Source organism: Sorex araneus, chromosome 3 (genome assembly GCF_027595985.1).
Source record: "Sorex araneus isolate mSorAra2 chromosome 3, mSorAra2.pri, whole genome shotgun sequence".
Lineage (NCBI taxonomy): Eukaryota > Metazoa > Chordata > Mammalia > Eulipotyphla > Soricidae > Sorex > Sorex araneus.
In genome coordinates, this window is record NC_073304.1 from 52444118 (window position 1) to 52464685 (window position 20568).

The following is a 20568-nucleotide window of genomic DNA, read 5'->3' on the forward strand; positions in this document are numbered from 1 at the left end:
AATTGAAATAATTCTGTGTTATGTAATTCGAATACAGAAGCCCACATACATTTTTTTCTAGATGATTTACCTACCAAGAGTTAATTTTTGATCATGCAGTGTTTCTTGCATAATAAGTTTCCAATTTGTACATACATACTGTGAAACATTAATTTTTAACATGTCATTTTAGTTAAAGCAAGCATTGTATGAAAATTCAAATGATCGTCTATGAAAAATAGGTTTTGTATAACTTGATTTCTTTTACTTTATTCTATTTTTAGTGATGCAAGATAGTTTTTATTGAATAAAACTTATTTAGAAAGCTGTTAGGTGAAAGAAGGAAATGAAGGCCATGTTCAAGAGAGAACACAGTCTTTTCCAAAGTGGAAAAAGCAAGCATTGAGGTATAGCGACAATCGGGTAAGATATGTGTTCAAGACAGAACATGGACTTAGAGAGCAAGCCTCGATTTTTCTTTAGAAGATGTAAATTTAATTTTTTCCCTGAACATCTCTATAAAATTAATTTCTTCAGGCAATAAAATAAAATGCATTTGAAAAATACTGAACAGAAAAGGAACATAGTTTTATTACTGTAATGTAATATTAGTCAGAATCATGCTGTTTCTTCCTAAAATATGACATAATTTAATCTATGAAACAAGAAAGCATTTCTTAAATGAATATAATTCAGATTGTTATATTTGCATACAGGACACATCTTTCAAATTGAAATACATCAGAGCTGCTATGATTTCTTGTTTGTGCTTGGCAAATATATTTTTTAATCAGTGACTTATTTTTTAAAAAATATTTGATGTTTGGTCAAATGCTTTATTCTAATTTGATTCCTATTTATTTCATTTTTATTATCATCCTCTTAGCTGAAAGCAATAAACAGAAAAATGTATACCTTTAGGACTCAATCTAGAAATTATTCAGGATCTATTAGAATCTATAAATTTTATTATAACAATTCAGATATCATCATTAAAATTCAGAGCATGAACAGAAAAATACAACAAATATTTCTTTTTGAGAATCAAGATGAGTTTAGAAACAGCAGTACACTTCTCAATAGCTTAACTGCTGTGGAAATTAAAAGGAAGCAAATATACTATGTGGGATCTTCATTTGTCCTTTTTTCACTTCCTCTATTCTTTCTATTCTTCCAATAAGAATGAATAAAATGAAAATAATTTTGTACTTTAAAAAATTTTAAAATGGCTATATTATCCACTCACTTATATGTAATTAAATGGATAATTTGTTTACCCCCAAGTCTATTTGTCTAGCATCCTTCCCACTGAAAGGATTATAACTTCTGACTCATCAGATTAAGTTTCAAGTGTGAGCAGCTACAGAACATTCCAGCCTACTCTTATCAGTCTCCTCAACAACCTCTCACTTCTGCACAAAGAATATCAGAATGATTATCCATTGCCAAAGTTACATTATAAGTCCTGGATTTTTCTACACAACAGTGTTTATCCCCTTTCCTTTTGTATTCATTCCTTTAAAATTAAAATCGATGGTAGCTTAAAATCTTGAAGTTCCTCTTTGCTATACCAAATTTTCCTGAATGAAGAATTTTTCATTCTTATTCTGGCTCTATTTCTGAATTACAGTTTTACTGGAAGGAAGAAATTTCCCCTTCATTCCAATCAGTTAAAATAACTGCATAAGAGGAATCACATGAAGGCAACCCTCCACTTTCGTTCAGTAAATGATAAGCCTTGTGCCCAGAGTGGTAAAATGTTGCTTTAATGGAATCAAATGCCTATGAGTTTTATTTTTTTTTATTTTTATTTTTTATTTTTTTACAGTGAACATTTTATTCATTTGTATCTTTTTCAATTTAAATTCTTACACTTTTCTGTGTACAGTTCTTTTTTTTAAAATTACTTTATTGATTCACCATGTGGAAAGTTACAAAGCTTTCAGGTTAAAGTCTCAGTTATACAATGCTCAAAAACCCATCCCTTCACCAGTGCACATATTCCACCACCAAGAATCACGATATACCTCCCCCCTTCCCCCCACCTCCCCAGCCACCCACCCCGCATGTGTAACTGGTAAATTTCATTTTAATTTCACTTTACTTTGATTACATTCAATATTTCAACAAAAAAAATTCACTATTATTGATTTGGAGTTTCTCCCCCCTAAAGTCGATCTGCTGAAAAGAAAGCATTTGGTAATTTGTTTTCCATTGCTGAGAATGAAGAGATATGAGGTCAGGAGGCCACACTAGTAGCAGCATAGTTTTGGATTTCTGTATTTTAGTAACTAAGTCCAGAGAAATGTCTGCCAGGAATCGCAACATTGTAAGCTTGTACCTCCAGCTACTTTATATTCCACATATGAGTGCGATCTTTCTATGTCTGTCTCTTTCTTTCTGACTCATTTCACTCAGCATGATACTTTCCATGTTGATCCACTTATATGCAAATTTCATGACTTCATGTTTTCTGACAGCTACGTAGTACTCCATTGTGTAAATATACCAGAGTTTCTTTAGCCAATCATCTGTTTTCGGGCACTCTGGTTTTTTCCATATTGTGGCTGTTGTAAACAGAGCGGCAATGAACATGGAAATGCAGATGTCATCTCTACTATACCTTTTTGCCTCTCCGGGATATATTCCCAGGAGTGGTATTGCTGGGTCAAATGGGAGCTCAATTTCTAACTTTTTGAGAATCGTCCATATTGTTTTCCAAAAGGGCTGAACCAGTCGGCATTCCCACCAGCAGTGAAGAAGAGTCGTTTCTCCCCACATCCACGCCAACACCGGTTGCTTTTGTTTTTTGGGATGTGGGCCAGTCTCTGTGGTGTGAGATGATATCTCATTGTTGTTTTGATCTGCATCTCCCGGATGATTAGTGATGTTGAACATTTTCTCATGTGTCTCTCAGCCATTCGGATTTCTTCTTTGCAAAAGTTTCTGTTCATTTCATCACCCCATTTTTTGATTGGGTTGGCAGTTTTCTTCTTGTGGAGTTCAACCAGTGAATTGTATATCCTTGTTATCAACCCTTTCTCTGATGGGTACTGCATAAATATCCTTTCCCATTCTGTAGACTGTCTTTGTATTTTGGTCATTGTTTCTTTTGAGTTGCTGAAGCTTCTTAGTTTGAGATAGTCCCATTTATTTATCTTTGTTTTCACTTGCTTGGCCAGTGGCGTGTCAGCTTTGAAGATACCTTTGGCTTCAATGTCGTGGAGAGTTTTGCTGACCTTGTCTTCAATGTACCTTAGGGATTCTGGTCTGATGTTGAGGTCTTTAATCCATTTTGATCTGATTTTTGTACATGGTGATAGATGGAGGTCTAAGCCCATTTTTTTGCATGGAGCCGTCCAGTTTTGCCAGCACAATTTGTTAAACATGCTTTCCTTGCTCCACTTCACATTTCTTGCTCCCTTATCAAAGATTAGATGATCATATATTTGGGGGTGTATGTCAGAGTATTCAACCCTATTCCATTGGTCTGCAGCTCTGCCTTTGTTCCAATACCATGCTGTTTTAATGACTACCGCTTTGTAGTAGAGTTGGAAGTTGAGGAGGTTGATTCCTCCCATTTTCTTTTTCCCAAGGATTGCTTTAGCTATTCGTGGGGGTTTATTGTTCCATATGAATTTCAGGAGCGCTTGCTCCATTTCTTTGAAGAATGTCAAGGGTATTCCTATAGGGATCGCATTGAATTTGTACAATGCTTTGGGGAGAATTGCCATTTTGAAAATATTAATTCTTCCAATCCATGAGCAGGGGATGTCTTTCCATTTCCTTGTGTCCTCTTTTATTTCCTGAAGCAGTGTTTTATAGTTTTCATTATACAAGTCCTTTACCTCCTTTGTTAAGCTGATTCCGAGGTACTTGATTTTTTGAGGCCCAATTGTGAATGGGATTGCTTTTCTCAGGTCACTTTCTTCTCTCTTATTATTTGCATATAGGAAAGCCATGGACTTTTGGGTATTGATTCTATAGCCTGCAACTTTACTATACAACTCTATTGTTTCTAGGAGTTTCTTGGTAGAGGTTTTAGGATTCTCTAGGTATAGTATCATATCATCTGCGAATAGTGAGAGCTTGATTTCTTCCTTTCCTACCAGAATACCCTTAATATTTTTTTCTTGCCTAATCCCTATTGCAAGTACTTCCAGTACTATATTGAACAGAAGTGGAGAGAGTGGGCATCCTTGTCTCGTCCCTGTTCTCAGAGGGAAGGGTCTTAGTTTTTCCCCATTGAGGACAATGCTTGCCATAGGTTTGTGATAAATGGCTTTGACTATATTGAGGAAGGTCCCTTCTGTACCCATTATGGCGAGTGTTTTCATCATAAACGGATGCTGGATCTTGTCAAATGCTTTCTCTGCATCTATTGATATGATTATTTGATTTTTATCTTTTCTTTTGTTGATATGATGGATTATGTTGATTGATTTCCGGATGTTAAACCATCCTTGCATCCCCGGGATGAATCCCACTTGGTCGTGGTGTATGATCTTTTTGATGAGTTGTTGAATTCTATTTGCTAATATTTTGTTGAGGATCTTCGCATCTGTGTTCATCAGGGATATTGGCTGTAGTTTTCTTTTTTTGTGGTGTCTTTGTTTGCTTTTGGTATTAGAGAGATATGAGCCTCATAGAAACTGTTTTGGAGTGTTTCTGTTTCTTCAATTTCCTGGAAAAGCTTGAGAAGGACTGGCAAAAGGTCCTCTAAATGTTTGGAAGAACTCTCTAGTGAATCCGTCTGGACCTGGGCTTTTGTTTTTGGGAAGACTTTTGATTACCATTTCAATTTCCTTGATGTTAATTGGACTATTCAGGTACTCCAGGTATTCTTGGTTAAGCCTTGGGAGATTATAGGAGTCGAGGAATTTATCCATTTCTTCTAGGTTCTCTTGTTTTGTGGCATAGAGATTTTCAAAGTAGTCTCTGATGATCTTTTGAATTTCATTGGTTTCTGTTGTGATGTCCCCCTTTTCATTTCTGATTCGGCTTATTAGGGTTCTCTCTCTCTCTTTCTTTGTGAGTCTTGCTAGTGGTTTATCAATCTTGTTTATTTTCTCGAAGAACCAGCTCTTGGTTTCATTGATCTTTTGGATTGTCTTTTGGGTTTCCATGTCGTTAATTTCTGCTCTATGTTTTATTATCTCTTTCCTTCTGCCTGGTTTGGGCTCCTTTTGTTGGTCCTTTTCTAAGGTCTTGAGCTGTGAAGTCAAGTTATTTATGTGGGCTCTTTCTTCCTTCCTGAGATATGCTTGCAGAGCTATAAATTTTCCCCTTAAAATGGCTTTAGCTGCGTCCCACAGATTCTGGTAGCTCGTGTCTTCATTCTCCTTTGTTTCTAGGTACCTTTTGATTTCTTCCTTGATTTCCTTCCTGACCCACTCATTGTTCAATATCGAGCTATTTAATTTCCAGGTGTTTGATTTGGTTTTCTGCATCTGTCCACGATTAAGTTTTATCTTCAGTGCATCATGGTCTGAAAAGATAGCTGGTACAATGTCTATCTTTTTGATTCTGTTGAGGTATGCTGTGTGGCCTAGCACATGGTCTATTCTGGAAAATGTTCCATGTGCACTGGAAAAGAATGTGTATTCCTTTTTTGGGGGATATAAAGCCCTCTATAGATCTATTAGCCCTCTCTCTTCTATTTCTTCCTTCAAAGCCAGTATTTCCTTGGTGAGTTTTAATCTTATTCATCTGTCCAGAGGAGACAGTGCTGTGTTGAAGTCTCCAACTACTATTGTGTTGGTCGAGATGTCTTTCTTAAGGTCTCTTAGCAGCTGTTGTAGGTATTTAGCTGGTCCCTCATTGCGTGCGTAGACATTTAGGAGTGTGATTTCTTCCTGATGTACACATCCTGTGATTAATAAAAAGTGGCCTTCACTATCCCTTCTAATCTTTTTCAACCTGAAGTCTATGTTGTCCGATACTAGTAACGCCACCCTAGGTTTCTTGAGTGAGTTGTTTGCTTGCAGGATTGTTTTCCATCCTTTGACTTTGAGTCTGTGTTTGTTCTGGCTATTCAGATGTGTTTCTTGCAGGCAGCAGAATGTTGGGTTCAGTCTTTGAATCCATTTTGCCAGTCTGAGTCTCTTAATTGGTGAATTCAGACCATTGACATTAAGGGAGATTATTGTTATGGGATTTTGCGCCGTCTTTGTGCAAGGGTTTGTTGTGCTTGTAGTGGTTGTTCTTGTCTTAAAATAGCCCCTCTAGTGCTTCTTTTAGTTTTGGTTTTGAGTCTATGAAGTTCCTGAGCTGTTGTTTATCCCCAAAGTAGTGTATGATTCCTTCTAGTTTGAATGAGAGTTTAGCTGGATAAAGAATTCTTGGTGAAGCGTTGATTTCATTGAGTTTTTTCACTATATCCCACCATTGCCTTTGAGCGTGGAGGGTTTCCTCTGATAGATCTGCTGTGAGTCTAAGGGGTGCTCCTTTGTATGCGATTTCCTTCTTAGACCTTGCTGCTTGCAGTATTGTGTCTCTCTGGATGATGTCCATCATTGTAACTATGATATGTCTTGGGGTTTTTTTGTTAGGATCTCTTTTAGCTGGCACTCTTCGGGTGCCTTGAATCTGGATATCCGCATTGTCCAGCTGTGGGAAGTTTTCCGCAATGATTTGTTTGACTGTGTCTTTTTCGTTGGTGTTGGTTCCCTGTGGTTCTGGTAGTCCAATGATTCTAATGTTGTTCCTCTTGAAATAATCCCCTAGGACTCTGATTCTGGCTAGATCTATTTTGAGGTCTCTTGCCATGGTTTGTTGTTGCCTGTAGGCCTCTTGCAGCTCATCTTCAAGCATACTGATTCTGTCTTTGGCTGCAGTCATTCTATTGTTGAGGGAAGCCAGAGAGTTTTTGATTTCATGTACCGAATCCTTCATTTCTTTTTGAAGGTTTTTATTTCTGCTCTCATTTCTTCCCGTATTTTGTCGGCTGTCTGTTGTATTGTTTCTGCCAGGTCCTCCTTGAAGTTGTCCATCTTTGCATTGAGTTCATTGAACATGTTGAGGATTTCAACTCTGAATTCTTTATGAGAGAGGTCAAGTTTGTAGGAAGCGCCCATTGAGGTTTCCGGACTCCTTTGATCGTCCTCTGCTTGCACTGGGGATTTTCGCTGTTTCTTCATGTTGTTGTTGTGGTATGAAAGAGGGCCCTTGAAGATGAGTATCCCTGTTTCCTCTTGTGGTGAAAAAGGATTGTGGATAGGCTCAGTTAATAGTGGTTGCCTTTTTACTTGTAGAACCTGGTCTCGTACTGAGATGTTTCCTTCAATTCTTATGTGAAGTCTTGTGTTTTATTGTCCTACTGCTTGCGAATAGCTAGGATGTTAGTCCTGGATAGGATGTTGAGGAAACTATCTGCCCCCGCGTGAGCTTTGGCCGCCGGTAATGAGGCCACGCCCACTTTCCTTAGGCCACGCCCCTGACGATTAGGCCACGCCCCTTCCCCCACAACCCGCCATCGGTCAAAGGGGGCCGGCAGTCCGGAGGGGAGGGAAGCCCGGGGTGCTCAGGGCCGCGGAGCAGGCTGGGTCCGGAAGGGCGGGTCGAGGGAGCGTCACAGACCTTTGCCAGAAGACAGAATGGCGGTGGCGCTTGGGGTCGGTGTGCTGGCCACTCGGCCGGCAGTCCGGAGGAGCTGCTTATCAGTTTTAATCTTTGAGTTCTGACTTTCTCCCAGATAATATTCAGCTCGTGTTGTCATGTTTAGGAAAGAAGATTCAGCAAACTAAACAGGGAGTGGGAACAAACTTTGATTTTGTTCACTGATTCTTTACCAGATAAGCTATACATATCAAAAGAATCAAAACACTTTAAAAAAATTATTCAATCACTGTGAGATAGTTACAAGCTTTCATGTTTGGGTTACAATCCCACAATGATCAAACACCCATCCCTCCACCAGTGTACATTCCCCACCACCAATATCCCGAGTATACCTCGCTTTCCCACCCTCCCCCTGCCTCCATGGCAGACTGTGTTGCAAGCCATAATGCACAAGAGTAGAGAGGATGGGGAATGAAATACTTTTCTAAAAAAATATGCATTTTGAAATGTTCATTTTAAAATATTTTTATGATTTGTTATCAGTAAGTGTTTAGTTTGTGTACTTAAACACTTTCTACCCCGTAGTCTTGTAAAATTTTCTTGGGTGTAAAGCATAATTGCCTAAGACTTTTTTTCAGATATCTCCTTTCAAAACAGCACTGGAAGTCAAATGTAAATTATTTCTAGAAATTCAAAGTAATTCTCCATTATTTTAAGGCTAAAAATTTTGATATTTCTGCACTTGCTTCTAGGCAGTTTGATCCTGCTCCCTTCTTTCTTTTGGCTTTAATATTGGGTGAATTCAGAGAAAAAAACTTTGAAAATCTTTGAATTTTTTTGTTTTCTTGGGGTGCATATTCCAAGTGTTACCTCTTGCTCTGTGCTTTGGGATTGCTACCTGTGATACTTAATAAACCATGCAGTTCTGGCAGTGAACCCAGACCTCCCAGTGCTCTAAGGCCTTTAAACTATCCCTTTGACCCTGAAAAGCAGGTATTTCATCATGCATAAGCATTTTGATATGAGTAAACAAGACACCTTTTCTACAAAAATTGAAAATACTAAAATTAAGAAATTTAAAATGCTAAATTTACCAAACCTTTTTCTCTTATATCATGTATCACTGTATCACTGTCACTGCCAATCCGTTCATCGATTTGCTCGAGCAGGTGCCAGTAACATCTTCATTTGTCCCTGCCATGTACTAGTGTAGCTCAATGGCATCTGCTCACTCCAGGAACACTTGCTCCAATTAGTGTTTATGGCATATTAAATATGTCATAAGTAGCTTGCCAGGCTTTGCCGTGTGGGAAAAAATAAAATTAAAAATAAAGAGGTCGCATGGCCGCTAATTCAGTTCTGGGAGCTTTGTTTTATAGTCTCTGGATCTTGGCCGCTGATGACATTACATGGTTATGGGGGGGAAGGGGGTTGTGGGTGTGACTGCCAAGATTCTGGAAAACTGGGGATCTGGTTGAAGGAGGCCCAGTCCCAGTCTGAGCAGGCTTGGAGATCTCAGCCACGGGTCCCACATACCTGGGTTCATCTGTCACTTCCTTCATGAGTGAGGCTCGTCCAAGCATGTGGAGAGTGGCCTTGAGCATGGTTGTGGCTGCGTTCTAGAGGTTTTCGGCTTCCCGGTGCTCTGCTTGGGGTGAGGAGGGAAACTCAACCCACCCCACTCTTGGAGACCCCAGTGAAGACAGCCTGGCACGGGGGCAAGAGATTCTTATATCATGACATTTATTTAATTCTAGACTATTTTGAAATTAAAGACAGACACTCAGAAAAAATGGTAACTAATGCTTCTGTTCACTAATACATCTCAATTGGAAAAATAACAACAATATACAGAAAACATTAGATGAATTTCTCAGAGGTAATGTATACTTTAGACAGTCACTGTAAAATATGTCATTAAAGCTCAACATTAAAATAGTTTCAAGGACAATTGAAAAATTAAAATTTTGGTGACATTTTTTATAAAAATGGGTTGCATTTTGAGTTTTTTCAATGTAGTAAGACTATAAATGCCATTAGAAATGCACATATCAGCTTAATATTACAAACAGATTTTTGTTAATTTTTATTTGGAGACAAATATAGAAGTTCCATTTGGACACTCTGAAATTTCTTTCTGAGAATATAATCCCAGATATATTGTTTGCCTTTTAGTATCAAAAGAATAAAATGGACTATGAGAGAATACAGTAGTTATTGCACTTAGCTAGTATGTTCCCAACCTGGTTCCATCCATGGCACCACATGGACTCCCAAGAATTGCATGTAGACCTATAGACCTTGAAGCACCTCCATGGTGGCCTTAGTGGTCCCTGACTCCATTTGCTCAATCTTCAGAATAACGTGGCCCCCAAGTACTGCTAGTATGATCTTGGTAGCCACCAGCACTGACCACTAAACTGTCAAGTCTCCACAGCCAAGCTCATTCTCACTGAGAGTTTACTAAGGTTCCACTGAGCATTGCTTGGGAGGCCCCAAGCACCCCACTCCCAAAATAATTAAATAGTTTTTCTGGAAGCAAGAAATAATTAGGATATAATAATACAAATTGTATGAATCTTTTCCTATTAAAATACAAAGATAAAATTTGCACATTATCTCTATTTTGACATTGTACATTGTATACAGAATTTATAATAAACTGATTCTAATAAACTATACTTTCAATCCTTATATATTAAGCCTCTAGATCAATTGCTATTTTAGACACATGAAATTTAAAGATCTGCCTCCACTAAACATTACACAGAAGTAGACCCATAAATATCTGCATGTGTTTTAAAATGAAGGGGTAAAAATGAGATAGAGATAAATCATAATAACTTATGGGAGATATGTTGTTATGACCTGCTCTCCATGAATGTAAGAGTGCAAGTAATTTTATAGAGATTTATTGAAGCCCTTTTTCTGGGTTTTATGAAAATTATAAAAAACCCAGAACTGATACATTCCTCAAAACATTTCTAGAAAACCAATATTATATGTTTAGAGAAAATTGGAGGGAACTATTTTAGAGAAACACTCCTCAAAGTGTTCTCCTTATCACCAAATCTGATAGGTTTTGTCCTTATTTTTTTATTGTTAAATTTACTTTGCTTTTCAGCTCAACACAGGTTTATATTGTAAAAAGTAAATATTTTTGTATTTTAGCATGTTTTTAAATATTTGTATTTAAGTATTTGTTCTAAATTCAATACAAAATTTATGTTGTGAAAAACAAAATAATACTTTACAAGAAACTTCAATGATAGGTTTTGTTAGGAAATAACATACTTTGTACTTATCTTTGTACTAACAATTTGTGAAGATCATGAAGATCATGAAGAAAAAGTGACATTGATAAGTTTAGAGGTGGTGCCTTAATTTCTTAATAGAAACTCATTTTCAAATAAGATTTCTACATTTAAATTTGTTTCATTCATATTTTAGCTCATTTTTGAAGGTATTCGAGGTCCTGGAATAGAAGGTGATATTGCCATTGATGATGTGTCAATTGCAGAGGGAGAATGTGCCAAACAAGACCTAGCGACCAAGAGTGAGTGTTCTTTCTTGTATTGGCTTGATGTGATGCTAATGTAAGATAATTATAAGTGCATTAATATAGTCAAATTTGAAGACTATTTTAAGTTTGCTCATTAGAAATTTCTTTTTTATATTCTTTTCGGTTTTTGAGTCAAATCCAGTGGTTTTCATGGCTTATTCTTGTCTCTGTGCTCAAGTGTCACTCCCCGTGCTACATGGGGTCCATGTAGCATGTGGAGTATTGAACCCAGATTGGTTTCATAAAAGGCAAGAAATTTATATGTTTGACTCTAGAAACTGTTTATAGATGAGATCCTAACATTTTGAACATATTTATAAAATCATAGTATGAAGTTTGCTGTAAGTATCTTTGGCCTGAGATAAAATAAACAAAATTTTTATCTGAATTTTTGTGAGGCAAGAACACTTTGATTTTTATTTAATATTTTCCATAATTAACTATATAGAATAAATTTGAATATGTATTTTAATTAAAGCATTTACCTATTTAAGACACTCAACATACAAATTTATATAAACATTTGTTTTTATTCTCCAAACAGAAAACAATTTATAAATACGTTTGCTAGGTCTAACTTTGCCCATCACCTTAACAGATGCAGATATAGTATCATGAAGCATATTGCGTGTGGATATATGTGGAAAAAAATAGTGTGTACTAGTCCTTATTTTCAAAGAAATAATCTCTTATATGTACTGAGTATTTATTAGTAACTTTGTTTTAATTTTAACTTTAATTTTAATAATATAGTTTAATTTGACGCTCACAAATTTTACTGTAAATACATTTTCAATAAGAGGTATAAATTAGATATTATAAATAATAGAAACATCTTAATGATAACTGGACTGCTTATTAAAATCTGCCTTTCATACTGGTCACTTGAAGTTGATAAGTATGAAACAGTTCCTATTAAAATATCCTCAAATTGGTGATAGATAGTACAGCAGACAGGGTGCTTGCCTTGTATGTAGTAAACCTGGGTTTGATCCCTGAACTCTCATATAATCTCCAGAACTGCCATGAGTGATTTCTGTGTGCAGAGTCAGAAATAAGCTCCGGAATAAGCCCTGAGCACCACCTGGTGTTGCCCCACCTCCCTCCCAAATAATTCCTCAAATTGAAGGGTTTTCATAGGTTCACCTATAAATTTTATATTTGTGATAATATAGTTACAAAATTTAAATTTACATCTAGATTTAAATCTAAATTTACACAATTAATCAGTCATTAAGCATCTATAAAGAGAACATGGAAATGCTTTTTGTAGAGCAACTCAACCTTTGTTAACTAGATATTTTTGATGAGAAATTGTATCAGGCTGAATGTTGAAATTCAAATTTGTATAATTGCCCAGTGATTGCTTATATGAACTGAATTGACTACATTTTTTTTATTTCAAAAGACAAAATCTAAGACTGTGACAATGAACCATTTTGGTCATAATTTTCACTTTCTTCACATTACACTTAGATTTTAGTAACATATTTATAAAAATTCCTTATGTGTCTGGTTAATTTGCTTTAGAAAATGAGTAGAAATACCCAAATGAAGGTCTGTCAAATGCACAGAATATCATACATTCATTCTTCTCAGAAGAGAATAGGATTTGTTTTTACAATATGGATCAGTGACAGATAGCATCATAGCATCTGAAGATAGTGACCATTCTCTATTGAAGTTTTTGATGAGCATTAAGTTAATGTTTCTTTTTAAATAAAAACCAAACTGAACATGCTCGAAGAAGTTAGAAGTATCCTCTTCCTACAATGTCTGATTCCCAGCCATTGCAAATAATAAATAGAACTGTGGCCCATACTATCTAAAACTGAGATAATACATCTTTTATTTTCAAAACCCTGCTCTTTCCTAGGTTATGACCATTTACAATAAAGTTGGTGTTAAGGAATTACTAGCTTTGCCAGTGTTCATTTCCTAGGTCTTAAAAAGAGTTGGCAAGAAACTTTATCAGCTGCATTAGTAATCTCAATGCGGAAGAAATTTTTTAAAGTTAGTGCTCCAAAAATTAGATATTGGGTTGGGGCCAGAGAGATAGAACTATGAGTAAGTCTTGCACATGACCAATCCAGGTAGGTTTGAGGCTCCATATATGGTCTCTCAAGCCCTGCCAAGAGTGATCCCCAATAACAGAGTCACGGGCATAGCCAGGTATAGCTTAAAAACAAAGAATAAGACAAAAAAAGAAAACAAAAGGAGAAATTAGATTTTGGATTGATATAAATGTATATTAGTCACTGTTGGCCGTGATTAATTTCTATGTCATTAAAAATATCTTAATGGTTTTCATTTAAAGTCATTTTTTATCAGTTCTTAAGCTGATACTTTCTGAAAGCCTGGGGTGTGGGGAAAGCATAACCTGTAAGGATTTCAAATTATTTTCTATATGTGCATGTTTTCATGTGGCTAGCCAAACCTGGAGGTCAGCACAAACCCATAGAAATGTCTTCTAATATTTGATATTTTATAGCATATTCTATAGCATGTTTATTATATAGCATGTTTTATTAAATTATAACATAATTTAAATGTGCATATATTTTCACTTCATCAAACAGCTAATGAAATTATTTTTCTGTTAACCCTTTTGAAAATTAGCTTATAAAGTGAACATCTAAACTGTTTTCAGGTTACTAAATTGTGTTATTAGATCATTATACTGACAGCTATGCTTCTTCTTTCATTTGTTTGGCATTTATTTTCTTCTCTAGATTCTGTTGATGGTGCTGTTGGAATTTTAGTGCATATATGGATTTTTCCGGTTATCGTCCTCATCTCTATCTTAAGTCCTCGAAGGTGACCTTATCCTGGCAGAGGCTATAAAAGATTCACCAGGCACTGGCATGAAGAAAGAGTCTTTGTAAATGGACATTGAAAAAACAAACTACCAAAGATTCCTCAACTGACTACTGACTCAAAAATAAAATAATAAAACAAAATTTTTTAAGCACTGGGGATTAATAAAAAAGACATCATGGAAGTATAACTTATTCCAAACTACATATAAAGATAACCTTGACCTGAGTAGTGAAGAGACCTTCAGGTGCTTTTGTGGCTAAAAGATTACAGCATCATCTGGTCATCTGGTTGAACTCTGGAAAAAAAAAAAAGCTATAGAAATCCTTGTCAAAGCACAAAGTCATGGCTGGTTTTGTTTCAAATGAATAGTTTGCTTGTTACCATGGAAACCTAATGGCCTGCCAACAAAAACCTCACTGTAAACAGGGTACGTGAAGAGCTGGCATTTATTTTCCTTTCAAGAAGGTTTTTCGTAGAGAATTAAATAAATGTAGGCCCTTTTACCTTTGGTTGTTACCCTTCCTTGAAAATAACCTGAACTCAGAATGATTTAAAACACTCATGTTCCTCCTAGCCTCTCCCCATCCCACCTTGGTTGTTATTTTTTGTTTTCCTCCATGGCTAAGCTAGATAACTGTATGCTGTCTCTTTTTGCATGCACTACTATCCAGGACGGTAAACCTGGGCTTACATAATTACACAGGCTTATCGGAGTTTGCTTGCAGCCACTTGAACACTCAAACTAAGTCATCTGTTCCAACGAAGAAACCAAACACCATCTTTTATAAATTGCCATGGAAACCAAGTGCCTTCAATGAAACAAGCCTGACTAATTTTCAACTCAGAAGCTTGCACTGCTAAGAGTGGTTTGTGTAAAACTATTTTATAAGCAAACTACAGAGCCTAAATGTGCAAATTACAGGCAAAACAACAAAGCCGCTTCTGAAGAAGAAAGGACCGCAGCTGCTGCGTAAGCCCATGCAGATGAGATATTTATTGTTTGACCTAGACAGCCATGGCCTTTCGGCTTATTGTCCATTAGAAAATAACTTCCACTGAGACCAGACATGGGAGCAACACTTTTTTCTTCCAGGTTACTAAATGGGTCAACCAGAGCCAAAGGTTGTTAAGATAATACTTAGAACAGAAGATGGTAAAACACAAGAGTAATTTCTCACTCTAGCCTCCATTTGAAATGAAATTGGCCCTAGCTTTAGAGGGAACAAGAATATGTGATTGCAGTGCATACAAACTCTACAGCGGAACTGGGCCTGAAAATTCTGGCTTTATTCTAAACACTGAGGGTAATATGCCTCTGCCCTTTAGTCAGACTCTGTGCAAATTGTGAAATATTATTTTATTATTTTACCAAGATTAAAAACACTTTTACAAAAAAACAAAAATCTGTAAAAATGATTTTGAGCTACCTGAGGACAAATCATACCTTTAACCAGCCAGTTTTCCAATGCATTGTAAATTTCACTTAAACCTGTTGGTTATGAAAATTTGAAGATCTTTTTCCTTAAATTATCTCAACTTTTAACTTCATTTAAAACGACTTTTGTCTAAGGAAGAATATTATTATTATTATATGTTCTTTCAACACCCCAGGATTAAAAAGTGGATTATGCAAGTAATTGGGATATAAATATTAAATTATAACATTTGCAATTATTAATATTAAAAGCACAACAAGATGTAGTTGAAAATGACAAAGCTTGATTTTTTTAATAAATTCTGTAGAAATGTTTGTGCAAATTCAGTAATTCAACTTAAAAGTTAATTTTACAGCTATGTTAAATAAAGCCTCTTTCCAGGTAAGGTATGAAAAGCAGTATGTGTGTTTGTTGAGCAATGTTTACTTATTACCAAAATGAGATTAGTTGCATAATTGATTTGTTATTTATGGGATAAATTTTCATTGTTTCATTCCTACACAGTAATGTCTACAGGAAGAAATTTTAAGAGGAACTCCCTGATACACTCTGCCATATTTGCAATCCATGTAAAAATAATATCAAATCTTTGAAAGTAAATCATGAAACAAAATAAACTTGAAATGTAATGCTGATTTTCACAGTTAAAGAGGAGACTAGTCTGAATATCTAGTGACAGAGTTGAACTGAACCAACCCCTTTATATTAAACAGGATAAAAAAAAAAGCTTTAGAATTTCTTTGAATTCAAAAGCAAACATATTACATATTGAAAACTTTTCAAAATTGTGGTCAAGGATCATAAGGCACTTACCTTATGTGTAGCCAACCTGATTCCAACCCCTGCATTCTTTCTGGTCCTCCAAGCTCCATCGGGAGCAAACCTGTGCACTGCCAGGTGTGGACCATAAGAAAATCAAAACAAATAAAAAATTATAGTCAACTGTCTAATTTATCAACCAAAAAGATCATAGTAAACAATATTTGAATCACATGATTTAATATTTTGAGTAAAAATATCTTCATCTTGACTTCATTTAGTGTGCAACTAACAACTTCTCTCCACTATTCCTATTGATAGATCATCTTTATTTTCTGCACACACCTTGATTCTATTATCAAGAAAATATTTTAGTGTTAAAGAGAAGACTATCTCATTTCCATCACCATTTTTTAAAATATGGCTTGAGTGAGACTTTTCAAAAAAAACTAGCAACTTTATATTCAGACTATTTGGATATACATGTGTCCTTTCCTGGAAAGCAATTAAATTTCCATTTCTCCCTAAATGCTTCATCAGAGGAAATTTCTGTAAATAAAGTAGGTCTACCATAAAACATTCAGGAGCCAGAGCGATAATACAGTGGGTATGGTGCAGGCCTTACATGGGTGATCTGGGTTCAGTTCCCAATACCCCAGAAGTTCTCCTGAACCTATCAGGAGTAAGCCCTGAGCACTGCTGGGTATGGCCAAAACACCAAAACCAAAACACCCCTTTCCCCCACCAGAAACCTTTTAAGTCCTTCCAGTAACTTTCTGCACAGTAAGAACACATAATGCTTCACAAGTGTATTCAGAGTGATAGTATGCAATAAGTATATTAATAGTAAGGATATACAGTGCTTCAGAAGTTCATGAGAACTGGCTGGTACTTCAAAAATAATTCTTGATTAAATTTTCAAGAAATTGCAGATGAGTGCAAAGAGTAATGTGGGGGACAGAGAAACCACAAAACAATTAAATTTATTGATATGATAATACATTAAAATACATTTTTCAAGTGGGTTCTGAATTACTTATATAAACCAGGAAACTTAGAACCTGTTTTCTTTCCTCCAGATCAAATGTTCTCTTGCTTTAATTGAAAGTAAATGTATGAATATACAGGAAATTTTAAAAGATTGGGATAAGGGAATTATAAAATATGTTGCATAGTCTCTTCTATAACATTAATAGCAATGATGACAACTTTAAAGCACTTACCTGTTTACCAACTGCCTTCCTATTCCTAATTTATTATTACATTTTTTTGTATTTTACGAGTTGAAGTCACATTCACCCCTTTTCTTTTTTGTTAGCATTTTAAATGTAAATGATGCCAGTATTTTTGTTGTTGTGTTTTTATGTAGGAAGGCATCAGGCAATAGAACTTTCTAATTTTCTGGGATTATACCATGTAATATGCACTTATTCCTACTTTAAGTAATTGATTCTGATTAATTAGGACCATTGTTTTCTTTCATCAGTTCAAAGATGCTTGTTTTTTCGTATTTTGACACCTTCACAGTGGACTTATTTTTATTACAATTGGCAACATTTCTGTTTGATTATATATAAAGGAGTAGTGTATCTTAATTCGATGGCATTTTAGCTGTTTAAATTTACAAAATTTACTAAAGTTTCCGGAAGTGCTAAATCATGCTATATACCTTCCAACAAATTCAAAAGTGAAAAAGATGCCCTATCATATTTCTATATTTATGTTATTCATTGACTATGCATTATTTAAAATAATTTAAATAATTAAAATAATTTTTAAAAAATTTAAATCTGAGTCTTCTCTTACATATATACATAACTAACCCTTCTTTCCTTTTTCCTCTCACCTAATTTTTAGTTCCATCATGAATTTTAATATGCTGTGTATTCCTGGTTTCAAATATTTTTCAGTTTCATGTGATTCTTAGCACTTAGTATGTACAAAATTTGTGCTGTCATAATATTTTCTTTAAAATATTTAAAAGATGCCTACTGTAACACCAGGTCATATAATAAACTAGATTGATGGTACTTCACTTTTAATATATCAGAAAATTGACCTATACATGTCAGTAATCATAACAATTATAATTGGAATTACAGATTAGCTATTCAATCATTATGAGTAATTGAAGATAATCTGTCTTTAGTTTTATATTTCAAAATGAGAAATATGAATGACAGGTCTACTAACTTTTCACCAGAGATACATTTTAAAGACTTTGTAATAAACTTACCTGTATAAAAATCATCTACCAAATGTATAATTTTAAGAATAATTAATTTAGCTCTATACTTGAGATATAAAACTGACTATGATACTTTTTTCTTATCTACTTTTGTTTGTTTTGATTAGTGATTCAAAGCTCGATGAAAAACTTATTTTGATAGAGTGATTTCAAAGGATTATTTGAATTGCATGTTTTTTATCAAAAACCTTTTTTTAATGTGCCTTTCATTGATCCGGGGCCTCTCCAAGTACATCTAAACTGGAAAAAAATTACTTCAAATTTATTTCCATCTTGGTTGATGACTACTTGTTTCTAATTGCTTTGTCTGTGTCTCAACAAAACAGAAGATACACTCTTCTTGCAACTGGGTAGTTTATGTCAATGAGGAGTTATTGCATTTTCTGTGAAAACAATGCAGTCATATGATTAGAATCCAAGTTGGTTCCTTTCTTATAGTGTTCCCTTCATGACTAACCAGTTTAATTAGTTTTCTTGTGCTTATTTTTAAAGAGCAATATCTCTGCAATTTTTTAATTCAATTTTTAGAGAAAAAGATGCTACATAATATTTAGAACTTTTTTTCAAATCTGGTATAAAAAGTTCTTTGCTGAATATCCATACTATTTATATAAGTATACATACATGCTGTTATTTCACAGAAAAAGACTTAAACACTTGAAGTTTTAATGAGGTATATGTCAATTCAGAATCACTATATCATAGATGTAGATCTCCTTGGAAACTGAAGTGAAAAGGAGAGATAGTCAATATGTGGACTTTATTATTGACACATTCTCATAAAGTTTGAGAAGTTATAAGCTGTAATTTACTATTCTGAACCCACATTGAGTATATTAAAGTTAAGGAACTGAAATTCAAAATTCTGGATATAACAGAGTTACACTCTGCATAGCATAGCAGCTGAGGTAATCTTCTGAAGGAAATATTTGCAATGGATTCAGTTTTATTTCAGTTGTACAAATTATCCATGAGTTGAGCTAATTGTATTCTTATATTTTCAGTAAAATGATGATAAATTCTATGATGTAGGGATTAGTTTGTTACATTCAGTTTATTTACATCTGGAACCTTATTATACAGGAGTTGTAAGATATTATTTTATTTCTTGAGTTTTATCAGTATATTTAAATGTAAAAGTTGAATAAAAATATGTGTTAAATTTACAGTAAATATTAGTTATATTTTAGATCTCAAAATATAGATTTAACTTACTTTTCCTTTGATATATTCCTTCTGCTTAGTAGTTTCAGATAGCTGTTATTTTCCCTTGAGTTTTCTTTAAATAAATGAAATTATGTTAAATGCTCTATTAGTGTTTGGGGGAAATTTCTGCTTTCAATAAGCACTTAAGTTAGAAACAAAAAGATATTTAGTATGGCAATTATATTTGCAAATTAAGATAAAAATGCCATCACTTTTGTTGTTATTAAAAAGCTTTTATAGACTTAACACTGCAGTGAAGCACAATTAGCCCATTAACGATATGTGTGATTTTTATATCCATTGTGAGATCATTTATAGGATTGTGTTAAACAAGTAGATACTAAAATCTTCATGGATAAATTCTGAGTTTAAATTAAGACTAAATTTAGTAACTCCGGGTTTCTAAGTAACATGCAAAATTATTGTAGATTTGTAGCACTAATGTTATTCATAAAAACCATTTTCATAGGTGCACTACAGGCTAACTGTGGATCTTCTGAGGAAAACAAATGATGCTACTTGACAATGTTTTCAGTGAACTAAAATATAAATGGAATTCTAAAAGTTAACTTGCTTCTCATTGTCTCTATACAATCTATTTAGCTTACTTTTTTTCCCTTTCTTTGGGTCAGACCCGGCGATGCTCAGGGGTTTCTTCTGGCTTTGCACTCAGGAATTACTCAAGGGACCATACAGGATGCTGGGAATTGAAACCGGGTCAGTCACGTACACGGCAAACACCCTACCCACTCTACTATCACTCCAGTCCCAATTTTTATTGATAATTTTGATAATCCATTGTTAATTTGTCACTCCAAATTTTGAAAAACCATGAAAGCATCATATTATTCATGGTGAACAAAACCCTGATTAAAAATAAACCTCTATTTTATTCAATAAAATCTGTCTTGCTTCACTGAAAACAAGAAAAAAAAAACTTTAGCTACATAGTATTGTTCATTCTTCATAAATCATGTAGTTTAATAGTTTGTCAAATA

At 34.7% G+C, this 20568-nt stretch overlaps 1 protein-coding gene across 1 annotated transcript in view; it reads left to right on the forward strand.

Annotated features, from left to right (window-relative positions):
- Window positions 1-17524, forward strand: part of MDGA2 (MAM domain containing glycosylphosphatidylinositol anchor 2) — a gene marked incomplete at its 5' end in the record, with an annotated part of 811681 nt that extends 794157 nt beyond the window's left edge. The window contains 2 exons of the mRNA XM_055132080.1: window positions 10990-11095; window positions 13834-17524. Of these exons, the coding sequence (XP_054988055.1) occupies window positions 10990-11095; window positions 13834-13922 (195 nt within the window). The remainder of the gene's footprint in view (window positions 1-10989; window positions 11096-13833) is intronic.
- Between the last annotated feature and the right edge of the window lie 3044 nt (window positions 17525-20568).